General features: G+C 37.3%; 1 protein-coding gene across 2 annotated transcripts in view; it reads right to left on the minus strand.

The window, feature by feature from the left end:
• Nucleotides 1-244: 244 nt before the first annotated feature.
• CDH2 (cadherin 2) overlaps nt 245-20248 on the minus strand; it is a 120006-nt gene continuing 100002 nt past the window's right edge. For both annotated transcript variants that reach the window (XM_074880085.1, XM_074880094.1), the window contains 2 exons: nt 8896-9060; nt 245-1658 (listed from right to left, as the gene is read on the minus strand). In XM_074880085.1, coding sequence (XP_074736186.1) covers nt 1452-1658; nt 8896-9060 — 372 coding nt within the window. In that variant the 3' untranslated portion in view covers nt 245-1451. The remainder of the gene's footprint in view (nt 1659-8895; nt 9061-20248) is intronic.

Raw genomic sequence — 20248 nt, forward strand, 5'->3', positions numbered from 1 at the left:
ATCGATGTGGAATTGAAAATTTTGAACTCCCAGAAATGGCACAGACCACTTTGCTTTCAACTGGGAACTTGCTTTCCAAATTTGTGCCAAATTTGATATGCAGCTTATTTTCAGTCCAGCAGTACTGAATGCTAAAGCTGTGCACAGAACTTCTCACAAAACTCAAATGCACTTTGTGTACTTTTATTTACTATAGTCAGGGCTGCCTAGGTAGGACAAAAAAAATGCCAAACCAAGCACCAGATCCAAAATTAGCATTTTATTCAGAACGTTGGGGTCAGAGGTGTATCATTCATATTCTGGTACACAATACAGAGGCAAAGCTGTTCTCAGAAGTCTCTCCAGTTTGAAAGCTCCTTCCCCCTCCCCTCCCTGCCCCTAAAACATATTGTATATTTACTCGTGCCACCAGTATCAGGCCAACTCCCCTCCCCCCCCTTTTTTTTGGTACAAATTATGTAAAACTTTTGTGCTAAGAACTTTTCTCCCTCCCCAAACAAAAAAAATAATAAAAATAAAAATAAAAAAAATATTGAGTACTCTAACTACAGTTCAACAATTGAATCAATGTCACTTGTTTGCAACCTGTTTTGTAAATACTTTATCCATAACGAAAGATATAAACATGCAAAAACCTGAATCCATAGTCCAAATAATACATACACATGTTCTGAAGTTTCTGCACTTCTCCACAGACTATGCCAATAAAACATTATGTACACATACCATTTTTTACAGTGAAGTGGGAAAAAAATACTAGAAATTAAAAAAAGAAAAAAGAAAAGTGTACATGGATTAAGACCAAAATGCGTCTAACATTCTAGCATAAGGAAAAAAAAAAATCAATTCTGCTACAAACTGGTGATATGAAAACTCCCTTTATTTGCAACCAGCTGCATAAGTTTTAGAATTTTAGTGAAAAAAATCCCCTAACATCTAAAACTAGAATTAATGTACATTGTTCCACCTCATGGTCTTCTCTCCCAGATAATAAAATTGTTCCATGAGGGTTTTTTTTGTTTATTTTTAATTTCCTTATTTTAATAAAAGCAATGCGATGTAACAAAAGCATGTTGAAGCATATTGTGTTTCACCTTACTCCTCCCCACCCCAACATATTTTGTCTCTTTAATGCATCATTTCATAAATCAGTACCATTAAAGCCTTAAACATAAAACTAATTCCGATCTGAAAAAGGTACAAAAAGGCACATAAAATCCCAGTGCTTCTGTACTGTAAAATTCAAGTGTAACTGAGCTCAATATTTTTTTCCAAACAGCATTGGATCACTGATATTCCACGGAGCCCAAATTGGTTTGCAGCCTAAGCCAAAGCCTTCAGCAAGCACTTGTGCTAGTAGACTACAAAGTTAAAGCCTAGCTTCTGTATGCTTTTGGGGAATATCAGTTGAAATGTTTGTACGTGTCCAAAAACAAAGTTCACTTTGAAGTTCAGTCATCACCTCCACCGTACATATCAGCAAGTTTCTTGAAACGTGGGCCCCAGTCATTTAGGTAGTCATAGTCTTGCTCACCACCACTACTTGAGGAGTTAAGAGAGCTCAAGGATCCAGCAGTGGAGCCACTTCCTTCATAGTCAAAGACTAAGAGGGAGTCATACGGTGGGGCTGTAGGGTCATTGTCGGCTGCTTTAAGTCCCTGCAAGAAGGAGAGGGAGAAAAAGACGATAAAGTTCTGTATCTGAGAAAGAGACAACACATAACTGGAATATCACAGTGTAGTTATCTATCAATCACCATGTGAGAAAACCAAGTTCTTGTTGTTCTGCAATCCGATTCAAAACGGATTTATGTTTTTGTAACTCCACCAAGAACTTATTTCAATTTCTTTCTGAATGGCCAGGTTTCTAGCATTACAGCACTGGAATTTTGAATGTAGCTGCAAATACAGCTCTAACAAAACCTTAAGAGAACATCATGGCACTAGAACTGATGCTAATAAACATACAGTTTCACAGCTACACAGCTCACAACCTGCAACATGAGCAATATGGGACTGGTTAAACAGACAGATGGGGAAGGAGAATAGACATGTTTGCAAAGATTCACTTTAACAACCATCTCACATGGCCACTGACATTGCTGGCCTGCAGTCCATCTGCATGTGCCAAAAGCCATATTTAGTTCTGTAAAATTCATGTACCTCTGTAAGCTGCTGTGAGAAAAGATACAATATGCTGGCTTAAGCCGTATGTGCTTTGCCATAACCACCCATAAGATTCCACCCGTTCTTCAGAAAACACACACACAACGACATCAAAACTAAATACACAGTTATAATCATTTTTGTTTCCTCATTTCAAAGTATTCAGGTTATCAACACACAAATATTGGGTCTTCAGTGATTATAAATTTCCACTCTCTAGAGCTGAATAGCCCAAACTAAAACAAACAAACAAAAAAAACCTGTCAGAGGAAAGTAGGGAAAGAACCATACTTCTTCCACAGAAAAGTCTCTTCTCTCCTTGTTTTCTTACGTAAGTTCAAACCTAAACAGTAATTTTAATTTTAGAGTATGAGACAATTGCTCTGTGCTTATCCTGGGAAGATTTAAAAATTGAAAATAAAAGGCTGAAACCTGATGTTAAAAGCCCTCTTGTGTTTTGGATTTTTCAACCTCACAGTTTCTTCCACATCATTAGCAATGCTTTTTCAAGATTTTCCACGTTGAATAATGGATAATATATCTTCCAGAATTCTATAAGGCTGAGCTAAGATTTTATTGCTCACTGTTAATTTTAACCAGTGCTATTTGTGCTGGTTTTATTTTTAATTTTTAATGTTTATTTATTTAAAGAATGGCTTTATTATACTCCCAATTATTTGAAGGATCAAGTATGCCTCCTTAGAATTATTTAACGTATTCTGTTTTTAGAAAAGTAGGTTTTACTCTCAACTGTGTCTACTCTAAATATGACATAATGGAAACAGATGTTGATTTTTCTTCTAGAAATATGTATATAGCTAAACCCATTAATTAAAGCATATGGCACTGATAAGGTAAAAGAGAATCTTGGCTCTTTATTGCCTATCTAAAAATCATTCAGAAGCGTGCAAAATGTACCTACAATAATTTTGCAAATCAGTGGTGGAAAAGCCCAGCATATTTATCACACTAATGACCTCTAATCAAGAACACATTTTGGACTTAAGACTATCGTTTCATGTAGTACAACGACATGAGCAGGTTATTAATAGCCTGCATTAGAAGCACAATTTTGAATTATCTGATAAGAATAATTGGTGGTGCTTGTTATCTTTCTCTTTGGAGTTTTCCATCCTGATAGCCAGAATAAGACAAAAGATTTGAGATTCCAAAAAGGCAATAGCAAGTGTTGGAAGACTTCCCTTATCCAGCTTCAAAGCTGGAAATAGTTTTAAGGCTTTCTCTCAATTTCTGCTGCTGAAGCAGAAATGCAACTTTACTTCTTTGGCAGAAACTGACCTTATAGTATTTACATCATCCCTTAAGCCTGCTTGGGGTGACAGACACCCATGCTTTTCAAACACAGGTGACAAGGAAGGAGAAAAAAATACCACTTGAACTTAAAGAGTGCTGAGGTATGAATTCCAGGTATCAATGGGTAAAAGTCATTTAGAAAGCGGGCTCGGAGAAGAAATGCTATTTCTCTGCAGTTCTGCCTAGTAACACCCAGCCAACCATGGGATACTAATTTATTAAAAATCAGTGAACAAAACATTTTCCTACATCTCTGAAGAAATTCTGATATTTATCAGCCATCCATGGCAAGAAGGCAGGCAGCCTCTCTCCATCTTTTTTTCCAAAGGGGAAGTTGGATTTCTTTCCAACTTGCTGCTCCTATCATGATCGCATTTAAAAAGAAAATGGTTTTGAGCTACTGACTTACAAGATAGCATCTCAGTAACAAATTCACTGTTTCAAAGGTTGTGCTTACTGTGTAATCCATTTCATTCAGAAAACGTAGCTACAGGCCATGTTATGAAGCTGTTGATTCAACTGCACAGCCCAAGTTACACCAACATTTGCACCTGGTTAAAACTTCCTCAGATTCATAGTATAATGACTGAACTTAGTCTCCAACTCTTCAAATGACAACCAAGTTTTCTGCTATATTTGTGTAGCAAGTTACATACTAAAATGACAAAGAATTACTACAGTTTCTTCACTTTTCCTCTGCTAAGCATATTCTCTGAACCCACCCAATGCATTGCTCCGATTTGCTGTTGGGTTCTATAGCATATCCAAAGGTGGAGTTACTGGATGCAGCTTCAGCAGTGAAATTGGCTTATGAAGCTCCCTTCCGTTTCAGCATTGCCACCTTTTTTGCTTGTTATGCCATCCCCCTTCAGTGGGTGGTACCACAACCTGCTGTACTGGCACAACTGAAAAGGCAACAAATGGCTGCCAAGAACTGCTTCTACTGATTTTGCTGCCATGGTATTGTCAATTGCTTCTGCAGAAATCTCTCAGATTTTCCCAGATGTGTTCAAGAATCTCAGAGCAGTGGAGCTGTTATAGTTATTTGGTTTACAGTTTCATGATCTGAAAACCCAAAGTTTACTAGATAGAGAAGCTTATTCAAAAACAGAATTGCTGGGGCACACACTTGGGACCAGGTGATCCTGCTGGGAGATAGCGAATCATGTCACAATTCCTTGCATTTGCTCTACCACCAATGCACAACAAGGATCACAAAAGAGCCATGGCAATACAAAGGTCTGCTTGAGACCTAGGACAAACTGAGTAGCGATCTCACTTTTTTCCTCTTCCTCTTTTATATATGTTGTGACAGCTTTCACATAAGGGGCAGAAGAGGAGAAACTACAGTGCCTTGGCTGAGGAACAATGGCAACCTTAAGTTATACTTTCCTTAGTATGTGTAGCATTCTCAATTTGTCTCAAATCAAGGCAAAGCAAATACCTCAGAATCTTGAGCTAACATGAAACATTACAAAATCTAATGCTTTTATTTTTTGATTAATTCTACCACTTAATCAGACTCAGCAGACTTTTGTTGAGAAGGGAAGGAAGAACAGAACCCTACAGGGAAATACAAAAAATTCGTTGAAATCTGAAACTATTTTTTTGCTTGACAAGAGAAAACAGAAAACATTGAGGGACGTTATTCTGCTTGGAGGTGCACTGTATCAATAACCATTTACTAAGAATGAATGAATTGAGGGTCCTCCGTATCCTCATGGGATGAGACCTTTAATTTGTAATTTAAATTTTGTTTACCTCAGGCTATGTCCTCTATTGATTAGAAATATATTCTTAACCACAAACTCTCCACCACAATATAATTTGTTTAAGATTTCTACAGACAGCATAGGTGGTTCCTGAAAACAGGATTAACAAAGGTACTTCAAACAGGCCTAATTTACACTGTCCTGCAAATCCTGACTAGTCTAAGTGTTAATTATGTCCCACACTCTGCAGGTTGTGTTTTAAAAGGCTCAAAATGGAAAACAAGGTCTATGGAGAGTTCTTAATAACACATGACTTATTTCACTGACTTGTTTGTACACTGGACTGGAAGAAAAGGAGGTTTTCCCTTCCCCTCCTTAAATTACAGATTCATCTATCCATTGAAACAGACAAAACAAGAAAGTCCCTGAGGTCATTTAGCTTATGCCTGCAAAACATATTTTGATTATAAGGCACCTCTGGAACCTTCTTATTTTAGAAAGTCCATAGCTCTGTACGTGTTATCTCAACTTTGTAAGTGTTATAAAAATACTTGAAGTTTTTATCATACTTGTAACTTGTTTTTCAACTAAGAAGTTATTAGAACACAACAAAATACTCATACTTATGTATGTCTTATTGAGTTAAGTAGATTTAATACAATGGATGACGGCTAGAAAATAATACACCAGAAGAAATAGAGAACTGCCAAAAGGAAAGAAACAAAATGACCCACTAGGTCTTTTTCACTTTTTGTTTCTATGGCTCTGTAATAAAAGTAAGAAGAAAAAAAACCACCCCGCTTGCTTGGCAATGGTAGCTAAATCCTCCAATATCTGAAATCAATGACCTATAGTTCTTTTTTGTCAAAAGTTGGAGTAATTCAGAGGCTAATCTGAACAATGCTGGCTGTGTGTCTGAGGTGCTGGTGAGCATTCAACAGACTAAATTAATTCCTGCACATGGGCCAGCATCCCAAAGGATCATGCTGATCAGTATCTCTGCGAATAGGGCCAAGTCCTCCAAAAGACCAAACTGATCTCCAAAAGTGTTGCATCTTTTCAAACCAATGGGGTAATGCAGACTTTGGTACTGAAGTACTGACAACAAAAAGGCAGCCTCTCCCTGCTTAGCTAGTGACTGTGCTAGTTTTGCGGGCGGTTTGGGTTAGGGCTGTTCAAGAGAATTATTACCCCTAATAATGTTGAAGCTGGATGCAGAGAGATATGAACTTTTGCCCTTTCTTATCTTGCTATGTTGTTTTCACAGCTCACCACATCTTCTGTATGACCTGCCCTAAGAAATGTCTGCTATAGGTTTTACCCAAGGTATTTCTTCCATTTACTCCAAGTAAAACTGAGATGAACTTACCAATTTGTTTGGGTATAATCTTGCCAGGACTGCAGGCGGAATTCTCTGAAAGTCTGAAAACCTGTGCAGCCCGAATGTTTATGCTCTAGACACTGATAATTTGTAGATTTAACTGTAATAGTGAGTACTACTGTGAAAGACTGATTTTTTTTTTTTTTCCCAATAGACTTTTTAGAATCACATTTACCATGGGAAATTTTAACATAAAACACAAATTAAGATGAAACTGTTTGAGAAATAAAATCTCCATTTTGCTCAGACTTCTGGCAAAAGAGACAGAGCATGGACAACCTCTGGGTGGCTACTGTCTGCTAGAGAGAAGGTTAGGTGGAATGCCCCATAGTAAAGTGGCACATTGCTGTGAAATCCTAAGAAAGAAGTACCTTATGAAGAGAAGAGACTAAATATATAATGCTTGAAACATAGAAACTACCTCATATAGTTTCCATCAATCAGAGAATATAATTAATTCTGAGCTAATTTACAGACAAGAAAATTGCCATGTTTTCTTCAGTTTCATATATATTTCCACAGTTAATTTTATCTTAGAATCAGCGACATTATTGACATTATTTTACTGTGTAAGAATAGCTGGGAGAAGCTTCCTCTTTTGGTAGATGGCAAGGGGAAGCACAAACAGAGGTGCTGATCTAATACAACAGACAGCAGTAAGAATATTACTCCACACTCATCTGCACTGCGATATAAATACACTGGGTTAAATCAAGACAGCATATACTGTTTCTACAGCTCCATGTGTACATGTTGATGCTATAACCTTCCAAGAGTGATAACCTACTGAAAAACAGTATTGCAAGAACAGCTTGCTAAGTAATTTAAAAATCGTGGGAGGCTGGACAAACTTTGGCCCCTTTCTGGCTTTCCTGAGAATCACACTCATTCCTTGTCTTGGCTATGTAAGAGAGTTTGATAGCTGCTTTGAGGACAAGAAAAATCTCGGTATTGAGAGTTATAGGTTCTTCCTGACCACCTGCCAGGTGGGTAGCGTCTGGTCACAGCTGTGTGAGAATAGGATGGCAAACTCTGATTGTTTGGAAGAAGACAAGGAAGCCCAAGGAAGTTCTTAGTGTGCACACTGCCTTGGCCAACAATGTGGACCTCTTATCATCCCATGTTTCCACTATTTTCCATTATTACAACTGTAATATTTAGAAGTGCAAGGCATGCAAAAATCCTTTGTTGAGACATCTCTTTCTAATACAGCCCTTCCCCAAACCTGGAGTCTCTTAAAATACAATGTTTTATGAGAATATTTGTATGTTTCCTGCTAGTCATCTCCCTCTAGGTTTTTTTTTTTTTTTTTAATAATTGCATTGCTGTATACCTTAAAAGCAGCAAACTCAATTTTCGGCAGCTTGCTAACACAAAACACTTTAGTATATTAGCCTGACTTTTCTTCAAAGCAAACATTTGCAAAAACAGTTCTGCAATACTCTGCAATACCTGTCCAGCTCTAGTTGCCAAGGAAGATACAAGAAAATCAGAGAAAATAATTAACTACCACTATTCATCTCCAGAATACAGCTTATTTTTAAGCGGTAAATTTTGAGTTAGTATTTGTTTTCCTATAATCAGGAAGCACAAAGAAACACATTCTCTATCTTGAATACCACAAAACCAATGATTTAGGACTGACCAGTGATAGAAATAATGAAACAAATAGTTGTAGGAGCATTTCTTTCAGAACTGTGAGTAATCTGGTATAGTCTGAATCTTACTTACATTTATCTTTATTAGATTGAAGAATCAAAGATCATGCAAAGACTTTTAAAGCTCTGTGACAAGGCAAGTATTAAAAGCACTTACATAACATTTAATTTAGCTGCCCTGCTCACTAATCGTATTTGATGGAATTCTTTTGGTCTTATTGAAGGTACTGTATTTCCACTATTATCTGGATTCAAAGGGTAATATATGAGGAAAATGAAAATGAACTTCTTTCATTATTAAATTACTGTGAATTAATAAATGATTTTAGGCTAAGCTATAATTTTGTTAGTCTATTTATTACTTGGAATCCATAGAATAATCCTGCTTGGAGAAACTGTGGTTGCAGCTGATAACGTATTGTGAGTGCAATTAGTACAAACAGACAGAAGTTAATTGATATATCTTCCCTTTCTGTCTGAGTGTGTTAATTAAATTTGTCTGCACTTTAAAAGAACATATTTACTTCTATCTAGCAAGACAATTTTATATGTCTAAGTAAGTTTTAAAAAGTTATTATGTTCAAACATAACAGCTACTCATGCAGGGTAAACAAAATATAAAAGCTTATCAGATCTTAGGAGGAAACTCTTTTTCTCTCCTTTACCTCATTAATGAAGTCCCCAATGTCCCCAGGATGAGGAGCAGCTGATCTGACTGGATACTGAGGTTCTGCATGGATTGGCCTTTCATCAAGACGTCTGATTCCAACAGGTTTGATGGCATCTGGTTCCACAGTGTCAGGCTGCTGGAGCTGGCTCAAGTCATAATCCTGCAAAATATAAAACAAAGGCAGTTAGGAGAATTTCAAACAATATCTGTTAGGGGGAAACATGAGGAGGAAAAACGAAAAATTCATTTCACCAGAAGTCCTGTTTTCAGGATTGTAATGCTTACTAAGTCAATAACATTGTTATTTGCATACCAACAGGATGTTATTTGATTTATACTCCCCGAATCTACCGTTTTGATTCTATTCCATCAGATTTGCAGAGCTTCTCATAAGTTTTCCATTGAGAAGTAAGGATTTGAGTAGTGCTATTAAGAGACTAAACACTTTGCCTAGTAATGATGATTTACTGCATAGAGCAAAGATGCCAAATCCAACTCTTATTTTTCTAAGCAAATAAATGCCAGATATTCTCATTCTGAGAAAGAGGCAAGCACACTGCTCTGTGGCGTTTTATAATACCTTCAAAGAATGAATTTAAGACTCCTTGCTGATTTCATGTGGCTTCCATAATATCAAAGCCAAAGGGGGAAAAAATGTTGTAAGAAGTACAAAGCTCCTCAGATTTGGCCTTAATTCTAAGCACTTTCTAAAGATTACTTGTGGATCTGTTCATTAAGTACTTGATGCTGCAGTTTCAAACTCTGGCAGACTGATGAAGCTAGCATAGCACTATGAATTCCAATAAGCAGCACGTATGTATGTAAAAATTTTAATTAGATGAATGTTTATGCACTTAAGATAGATATGCCTGAATACTATTTGTAGAGTGTGATGCATTTCAGCATTGTCATTCACCTCACTGTTGTCATGTCTAGAAGGTAGCCATGCTCTAGGGTGCCTTTGCACAAGGCACTGCTAAAAATGCATAACAAAGAACTGGGTTTAACAGCTTAAACTAAAGCCATTCACAGACTACCAGTCTCATGTCAATTCTACTGTATGCCAGATAGCCTGCCCCACAAATAATCCAGGCAGTTAAGGTACATCCTAGAGTAAGCTCCTTGATCATTAATCTCTTTTCACCAGTGTTGTTCTGGTAAAAATCTTATATATAATCTCAACTTGCTGGAAGCTGTCTGTGCAGACAATTACATTTCCATTGATTCCTAACTGGCTCCTAAAGGAAGGAATGCAAGCATTTACTTCTGCTGTTACCTCATGGGATGTAGGTCCTTTCTGAGAGTATTACTCTGTGGCTCCAAACCCAGACTTTTCAACAGGAGGTCTGTTGACAGCAGTGAAGGTAGTTTGTTGGGAGAATTGTAACTATCAAATCCACTACACCTCCTAATTTGTTACTTGGGTCCTCAGCTGACTGCACACAAATATATAGTCAAAGAAGGTGGAACAGCTCCACTGAGATCTGAGAATGCAGTTTCATATGCTTTAATTAGATTACAAGATCCTTGGGGCAGAGCTGTAACTTCTACCCCTTGGCTCTTCATGTACCAAACAGAATAGTAAGTGATCTCCATGAAGTGGTATGAACTGGAGAAAAGTAAACAGAACAGAACTTTTTATCCTTTCCCTTTTTATTACGTAAAATAAGTCAAAATAGTTTAGAGACATGCTATCGGAAAATCCTATCAAAAAGAGAAGGCATGTTATAGGATTTATAAATATATAACACAAGAGTGCTTTTCATATCCACCCAAAAGATAAAGGTGGAAAACAACAGGGAGAAATGAAAAATGCAGGTTTTATTATACTAAGCATTCATTAGGGAAGAATTCAAACAGGTATGGTTAAATAACAGTATATTAAAACAGGAGAGCCTCTCTGGTCACTTCAGTTTTTATAACGATAGAATGTTTCTTCCAATCACTCACACATGCATACTACTCTTTTTCTGATTAGCAGTCATACAGAAATGCAGTATGAATCAAGTCAGTCTAGTATCTTCGCATCTAAAGCCATCCTCTTGAGCCTATGTACAGTTGGAGACATCTCTAGGCTCTACAGCTAAAAAGACAGCAAAGATTGCCATCTGCAAGGCAACAGCAGTGCAGAATGTGTCCTTACATGGATTCCCACTTCGGTTTACTTTTCTAGGATAATTTATGGCACTGCCATCTAGCCTTCTATTAAATATATTTTGCAGGTCTATTAGTGTCTGGACAGGAAGAGAAGATCCATTGTGCTTATTACCGCAGACTATGAAATCTCTCGTATCATTAAAATCAATACTAACTGAACATCAGGTATGGCAAGTCATCCACCATTTCCCCAAAATGGGGCCATACCAACACAGCATCATGCAACAACTCCAGCTGTTTCAACATTCTGTCTTAAGTCAACTCTACTCAATTAATGTGAAGTAAAAGAAGAAGAAATATTTTAAAGAGCCAGGGTGTAAGCTGTTTAGGGCTCCTGAAATTCCATCTCTTCACTCAATGCTGCATTCATGGCTAGAAAAAATGGGAAAGCTTTTCATGTATTACTTAAAGCTCCTGAACAGACTTTAAGGTTAGTCTCAAACAGAGTTTGTTAAGACACAGTTAACTGCAGAAGTGACAGCTAAATGGAAAACTGTGGCACATCAGAGAGAGAATAAGACATGCTGGGACAGGTTGGGACAGCCAGCTTGGAGCAGCATTCTGGGTCATTACTTTTACTCAATTTCAGTCAAAAATGTTTTGTCTTTGCTCCAGTCTTTTTCCATATAACCTGTTCAAAATGACAGTCCGCTGCAGGACTAATGAGGAACAAGACTAGGCCCTCCACTGGAAACATACTTGAGCGAAGGTTGTGAGCATCTAATTCATACAGCTGCCAATTTTTGTCACAGGTATTTATTTACTTATTTATGCTGTTTAGCCCTAACTCCAGCAATAATACCTCTCTCCCTTCCTTCAGTTTGGATTTAAGCAAATCCAAACAGAGGGTTTGAGTTTTTTCTCCTCAAACTTCTGGACAAGCTTAGATTGCTGATGGAAGGGAGAATCTAGTATTAGTTTTTCTCTGTTGGAAGGTTGCTAAAACATATTTGTTTGTTCCCATTTTGCATCGAGCAAAAATTCAGGCCTTTAGAAACCAGAAATTTAGACTAGTCTGATTGTCCAAATTAACAGTCAACAAGGAAACTGAAGTCTTCCATTCTATGGTGGGGATCTAAGTGAAGCAAGCTGAATGAACCCTTGTCTTTCCCCTTGTTTATAAAAAGATCTGTTATCCCTGGATGAGACAATAAAGCTATCTTTTAGATAACTGGTGGTTACAGAGATTACAACCTTAATGCTTTATCAATATAACTCTCTTGATGTAACCACCAGCACTTCTGTCTCTTTGGTTAGCATCTCTAGCATGACTATTTGTTCTTGCTGAAAAACACCCTGACACCTGTATTGAAGCAGAAAAACTTCTGGTTTTGATTTGCTTTTAAGAAAGAAAATGAAGTCACAACGTATGAAAAGGGCATTTTATCAGAAGTTACATCTTGTGAAATCAAATAAATTGCAAAAAAGCCTCGCAAAACCCCAGCAATCCCCTCCTCTCCAAGCTGATTACAAACATTGACTTTATTAGCTATTCACTTAGTTCTAGACAGCTTTAAGCAAAGACTTACACCATCACTAGCTCCCACCTTGTATTTCTGAAACATGAGATCCCAGTGAGACAGTCTGAAACGTCAAAACCACCTAGTCAAGCACCTTACCAGATGTGTAGGCAGAAGTGTCCAAAATCCCAAAAAGCACTTTTTAAAGAACATCTATATAGTAGTTGGAAACACAGTCCAAGTATCTCAACTTGAATACAAGAAACGTCCAGAATAGAAGAAAAGGCCATTTAATATTCTTCAGTAATTGCTGATTTAGAAACAAGATAATGTAGCCTTCAAAATCTCTTCCCTTAACTTCCTCCTGTGTAAGGCAGCTGTTCATTTAACAGCACTTAAGTAACAACCCCTCATACAGGAGTCATCAGTTATGGCAGTAGGAGGTATTTTTTTTAAAAGTACCTTGCTTTCTGACTGACTGCTACCAGATTCTACAATCCCTGGGAAAAAAAAAAAAGCAAAAACAAAAAGAGGGGATAGGCCAGGAAATAAAGTCTCTCAGAAGCTTCTAGTTTTACAATGTTAACTTTTTTTTCTTCTGGATTAGCTGTTCTGGTTGTGTTTCATTTTAGAAGAATTACTTAAGTTCTTAGCAAGAAACTTAACAAAGTAAAAAATTTTACAGTAACTGGACCTGCTTTATATGAATGCATCCTGAAACATTACAAAGCAGAACTGCAAACAACAGAATCAAACCACAACTTACTAAAACTATAAATTGCTATGCATAGATGGGACTGACTTTTTTCCAGATAGGAAAACTCTGAAAATATTGGAATATATTACCTCTAAATTGAGCTTTCCACTACAAAGAAGTTTAGTTTAACACTAACAGTTTAACACTAACAGTCCTAGTACATGCAACCTGATTGACATATTCATTAATGGTTTATGAATCTAGCTTTTCTGTTATCTCAGAGCTCTCAGTATATTTCCTGGCCATTCATTAGACTGTTATACACTTTCAGGGAAGACTTGGTTTTTTTACCTCATACAGAACTAAAGCTTTGGCTATGGATGAATATAAGCCTGGACATATGACTAATATAACAAAACCACTACACCTGTTTCTCATTTTCAAAGGATGTAGTCTTTGCAAAGAAATATGAAAGTTCAGCTCTATCCCCATGCAAGAAATAATCAATTTAATTGTCACCAGATCACTTAATTTGATGGTGAGAGCTGTAAGTGTCATTCACTGAATAAAATCAGATGCAGTGGTCTAAGTGCACATAAAGCAGCATTTGCAGAAGTTTAGTGTTTCACCCACCCCTTTTACAGGACGGTGCCTTAGTGTAAACCCAATTTTATTTTTGGCTTAAGAGAATAGAGCAAACTATGACTTTAAGTACCAATGGATAAAACACACGTTCTGCTTTGCCTTTGTGGTCCAAAGATAAGTACTGTCTACTCCAATAGAGAAACGGGATGGGGAAGTAAGGGAAGAAATACTTTATACAGCTGAATGTTCCTATCTGCCAAGGTCTTTTAAAAACAAAGGAGGAGGAAGTGAAAACCAATTCTGCTATATCTTACCATTCTACCCCCAAACCCACCAAACATCACCCTAAAAAACTGTGAGAAATCTGCACACAAAATATTGCCCGAGTTCTGCAAAACACTCCAACCCACCCTAAATCTTACATCTGCTGAAATAATGGGACTCCAAAAAAAGCAAAGCACAGAGGACTGACTAAATGTAGGCTGCAGGTGGGAGGGTAGTTAAAATGCCTGCGCTAACAGTTGCTCTTTATTTGCCACTCACTTTTTGATTACCTTCTGCCATACTGCTTTTCCCATTTGTTTTTATTATAGATGCATCTGGAGTATTACAAGTTAATAATTTTTAAGATAACCAAGAAGCTAGCTTATCTCTTTTAATAATAAAAAAGGTGAAAGTTAAACTCTAGCTGCAAATAAAATGCAGTAACACGCATAGGTTCTAGACAGGATAAAATAAAACACAAAACAATTTTGTAATGGAATTATGGAAACATTACTTTTCATATGATGAGCTAAAGATTCACCAAGGAATGACAGTAATTCCTCCACAGGAGCACTGCATGAGTCACTCATTCAAAAAAATGAAGTTAATGTCTTAGTAAGCAAACACAATCTCCAAAATAACTACCTTCTAATTATAATATTGTATATTCCTAGGGATATCTTAGCAACAGTTGTTTCATTCATTATCATTAAAATTTCTGAATATATGTTCCAATCAATATAATGCAAAACAAAGGTTAGGAAGCAAGTGCAAATGATCTGAGTAACACTCAGATAGGGTGGTGAAAATAAAATATAATCAAATGGATTTATAGAGTTAATTTCAGTAGGTAAGGACCACTGTCATGTTTACAACAGAGGTTATGACAAGAACCATCACACAAGACCAATGTAATCTGATATGTAGGCGTACAGAAAGTTATGACAATAAGAAAAAAAACAAACAAAAATCCAAAGGATCACTCAATTTGTTTTTATCGATCACACACAAATGCTACAAAGCTGCTACACTTTTCTATAAAGGAGCAATTTCTGCCTAGAATTTAGATCCTGCACACATAAAAATAAAGCATAATGATTTTATTTTTAATGCTATTATCACCTTTAAGATAAATGCTACTGTTTACTTTCTCTATATAAACATGTAATAAAACATGACAAAAAGCAAGCTATTGACTAATGTCTGAATACACTTGTAAGAAAAGGTGATGTAGGAAGGAACTCTCAGAATACTTAGGAAGAAAAATACTTGCATAATAGAAAAATCATTGCAATAAAGTCTTGTGCTGAAAAGATCCGAGGGCAAGATTAAAATACAGGTTCAGAACAGCTGATCTGCAATACTTTCAAAGCATACCACCCACTTGCTCTGGCAACTTGCTTCAACAGGACCACCTGCATGAGCAAGTACTACTAAAATTCAGAAAACGCTATAGAAATGGGCTCAAAGGAGATGAGAAGATCATCTTGTGCAATGAGATGTATACAAAAGCAATTAAATGGAAAAAAATGTATCACAGTTTTCAGGTTGACATATGCTGCATGTATCCCAGTTGAGCACCCACTGCCTTGATGCAAATCACACAAATGGCCTGAGATATGCGATGAAAACGCATTAGTGATGCTTCTGGGTTGTGATCTGCTATGTGCATGAACTATGCTGCAGACATGTGCTAAGGGCTTTAACATTCAGCCAACATGAGGTTTTGGTATTTGGAATTGACATTAATGTTACAAGTTGAGAGCACATTGTGTTGGGGGAGAATATTCATCACTTGTATCTCACACCTCCAGTTTGATAAACAAGCTCTAGATCATGCAGTCCATTAACAATCAAGGCAGTGATTACCAGCTTCATGATTTGTACCTGAAGTAGGCACATCTACTTCAGAATGTAGCAAACTCTAGTGTCCCCCACCCCATACCCCAACTGCTGGGGGTTAAAGACTCAGATGCAATTAAAAAAAACAAAACAAAACAAACCCCCACAACACTTCCCCCTCCCCAAACCAGTAACCAAAGCAGTCCCACTGACTTCTACGGCACAATGCTGACTCAAAGCCTCCCACAGCCCAGCTCCTGTAAGTCAGGCAGCTGAATTGTTAAAACTATAAAATATTAAACAAAATCCTGAGAAGAATCCCCAACTTCCTATCTGGAATATCTCTGCCTCCTTCCTCCCTTGTCCCCAGCTTCTGCTAGGAGAGTGATCTTTCCCAATACCAGGAAAAAATGTTTCTGCCTGGAACGACAGGAGTGCTGTACAGCTTTCGGAGATGTGTTTTTCAGCCCGTATTTCCAAGAAACAGAGTTTAGGTGAAAAAAGTCCAGAACATTTCCAGTGTTGACAATGCTCTTCCGTGGGGAGCAAGCTAACTTCAGTTATGATCCACAGCTCAAGAGCTTTTCTGATTTAGGGAATTAAAAGCATGCTTCCCAACTGCTGTGGAGATCACATGAGCCTGGGTGCATCATGCCAGGCTAGAGGAAGATATAAACCATTCAAGAACCTCAATTTTCTTTACAAGTATTCAGTCTGTCACAATGAACATAGCAGGCCAAGATGGCCTCGGATGGGATTAACAGGAGACCTTCACGATGGAATAAACCACTCTTTTATGATGACTTCACATCATAATTCCTTGGAAATGCTAGAACAGGAAAAAAAAAAAAAAACAAACAAGACCAAGCAGGAATTCCACCTTGTCGTTGACAGTTGCTATGACTCACAGGAACTAGCTGGAATTTGGAACCCATCAAATTTGTCATGGAAGACATTACTCTGATAGCATGTACAAAGAGTCTGAAAGGAACATGCTGAGCATGCTTTATTGGTTTCTGGGTCTGCTGTGACAGCTCAGAAACCCAACTGCATAGTTTCCAAATAAATAAATAAACCCTCTTAAATAAATAAATTACTCCAAGAGCAAAACTACAAGTCTAAAAGTAGATTGGTTCAGGATGCAGAGTCCTAAATTCCATCACTTATCTTCAAGCCCTACCAGCCATATCTTCAAGTCACCTAAACACCTGGGACAAACAAGAAAAATATGAGGCCACATAGGGTAAATCTTCAAGTATTCATCCAGAAAAGCAGGAGATTTTAAATGGGCCTAAGTAATTTGCTTGCTATAAATAAGAGTAAGAAATTTTAAAAGGTACAGATTATGAAAATATCTGAAGCTTTTAAATATTAATTTTACTGAGATTCACAAGAAGCTTTGAACATTCCCTTCTATTTTGCTGCATGAGGTACATACACCCTGGGTTGGATGATTCTGTGTTTCTGAGTCACCTTGTGCACTGCCTTCTACTGAAGCTGCTTGTTCAATCAAACCTGATGGTTTTGGGGAGAGTGCACCATAAAAAGTTAATATTGACGTAAAGCATTTTCCTCTGTCTTTTGCTGATGACTTGTGGATGCAAGGTTGACATGAAATAATTTTTCTTGATTTTAATAGAGCGGTGGCAGTTTTACGCTATGAAGCCTCATTCTGAAAATAGATTTTTGATGGCAGTCTCATGATTTTTTAGAACACTTTGACAATTTAACGCTTACTTTAATTTTGAGAAAAATGTGAAGATCTTTATGGCCAATGCCTTTTACCCACGATGCTCTGCACACAGCTTTGCTTGTACAGTGTTTTGCTAAGCCATGGTTTGCAAAAATGAGATTACTACTTGTAGGGAACTTGCTGGGACATTTCAAAAGCTTAGTATTCCAAGTTCTTAAATCTCACATAAAATGCGTGCAAAACCAAGTAAAACCCAACCAAATATAATCCTCCCTCTTACCCCTGGGCACAGGTGGTGAGGAGGGCAAGGAGGGAATCAAGAACAAATGAACCCAGGAACTATTATCATTTAGTTAAGCACAGGCAGAAATCAGATTTTACAAAATGTCAAGCCAAAATAAAGTAAAATAATCTCCCTGAAAAGCAAGACAACTTATTTCCATCATCCATTTTAGATAGAAAATTAAGTGCCTACGTGAAAAGTCTGTGCTCTCTGTTCAGTCATTCTGGACATGAACAAATTCCTAACTTTGGAGCTGTGGGAGAATCTACTCCCTTTTTACCTACACAGTGATCTGAAACTCTTGCTACAGAAGTGATTATAAAAGCTTGTGATGCTTTATATGAGCTTTTGTTTTCTTCTCCTGAAATGTTTGTTATGTTTGGAGTGTGTAAAGACCTTTTAGACCCTCAGACACTATGATCTACTGCTCAATGGATCTGGAAAGGGACCAGTATACCTGAACTATGTGGCTGGCAACAAAGATAATTAATTTGCAACAGTGGCCTTAAAATTTGTCTTAAGAAAGCAAGCACAGGTTTTGTGGCTAAAAATCATTCAATTTTCTACAAAGCCCTTAAACCCCTCTGTGTCTAGGTGCTTCCTCTGCTCACTGTGAGAGGAAGTGATCCCAATTTCAGATTTCTTACCACTTTACTGCTACTCCACCCATTAACAGTTTTTCCTTTCATTGCGTGTGGTACACTCATTCACTGCTGGTGAAAGGCTTCATTTATGGATGGTTTACATCCTGTAATCTCTACAGCGTTCACACAATGTTACCTCCTGCCGCACTACCCTGACTATATCTCTCACAAAGACAGTGCTTTCACTGGAGAGGAGCACAGTACAAGATGGACAGAGGAGAGACTTCAGCACCATTTCTAAACTGTATTTTACTCTCATTGTACACTGTTACAATGCTTAAAGTTTCTGATCTGCAGCACAACCGCTCCCAACATTACTCTTAACATCACCTATGACTTCCAAATAAACAGTATATAATCTGAGAAATTTACTGACTCTGTCCTGGGGGTTGTGTGGACAACAATTAAAAAATAAAAACCACATAAAAATTGCTGAACAGATCCTCCAGAGAATTGTGGGTGAACAAGAGCTCGGGATATGTGAACTGGAAAATTAGTTCTCACAGGACTGAGTTTTCTTCATGTTTTTTTTAAGCTTGTAACCCTTCTGTGCAATAACAGATGCACAGACAGGATGCAATTCTTGTACTCAAACTGTCTGTGTACAAACAACTGGAATACATACATAGACTCAAAGGGTTGTCTTCAAATTATTTAGTAACATAAGCAATTTCCAAAACTGCATAAACTGAAGTTTCCTTTGCAAATTGCTGAAAAAGAAGGTTATGCAGACAAGCCAGGAAGTATGAACAGTTCTTGGGGATATGCAGGAAGCATGGAAATTACTAAGGGGAACACACATTTCAGACAAACAAACAAATGAGCAGAGGGAAGCTATAAATGTCCGTACCAGTGAAGTGAGACACTTTTCAGATAACTCAAGTGCTGGATGACTGTGACTGGGAATGTGTGGAAGAATTACACTTAATTTTTCAAGGCTTTTTACTGGAAAAATTTCTTAGGCTCTATTATATGCACTGTTCCCTTCATAATTGTTACAATTACTTCTACCACTAATAATGTGCATAAATCTACTGTTTGTCATGTTCATAAAGCACTTAATAAAACTCCTCTGAAGGAAGGAAATCGCACTGCTTGGAAATTCATTAACTTGGAGAGAGAGGGAGAAAGAAGCTATTCTTAGCATATACACATCACTCCTAGTCCTCTGACATATCAGCAGTGGTTCAACCAGAGGTGACATGAGAGTAAATGCATATGGCACCTGCCTGAAAAGGTATTTGAATAAACACAGATGTGCCCTGACAGCTACTTGAAACGTAAATACTTTCCAAGCTGAAATCCCCATAGTGGCCAATCTGTCAATAGCCAACATTACTGTGGATCTAGAAAGGCATTCACCCACCACCAAAAAAGGGTCATATTTGGAATAGACTGTATTAGGCATTCTGCACTAGTGATTCTGATCCCCGAAAAGGTGTGAAGAAGCTTTACAGAGTCCAACGAGAATGGATTTATTTTTCATTTAAATGTAACAACCTTAGTTGGAACACGGTCAGAATGCCGTGACTGTAAGTGGACAAGATACTAGCTTTACACCTCATCCAAAAGGCAAGCAATTGGTATTTCTGGAACTGCAAAAAAACAACATGAGAAAGCAATGTTATATTTCAGGTTTCTAAAACATTGCTAATTACCTTCAGCGTTTAATGTAAAAATTAGCTACCTATCATAATGTGTCAATGGAAACAAAATAGATAAA

Source organism: Strix uralensis, chromosome 1 (genome assembly GCF_047716275.1).
Source record: "Strix uralensis isolate ZFMK-TIS-50842 chromosome 1, bStrUra1, whole genome shotgun sequence".
NCBI classification, from domain to species: domain Eukaryota; kingdom Metazoa; phylum Chordata; class Aves; order Strigiformes; family Strigidae; genus Strix; species Strix uralensis.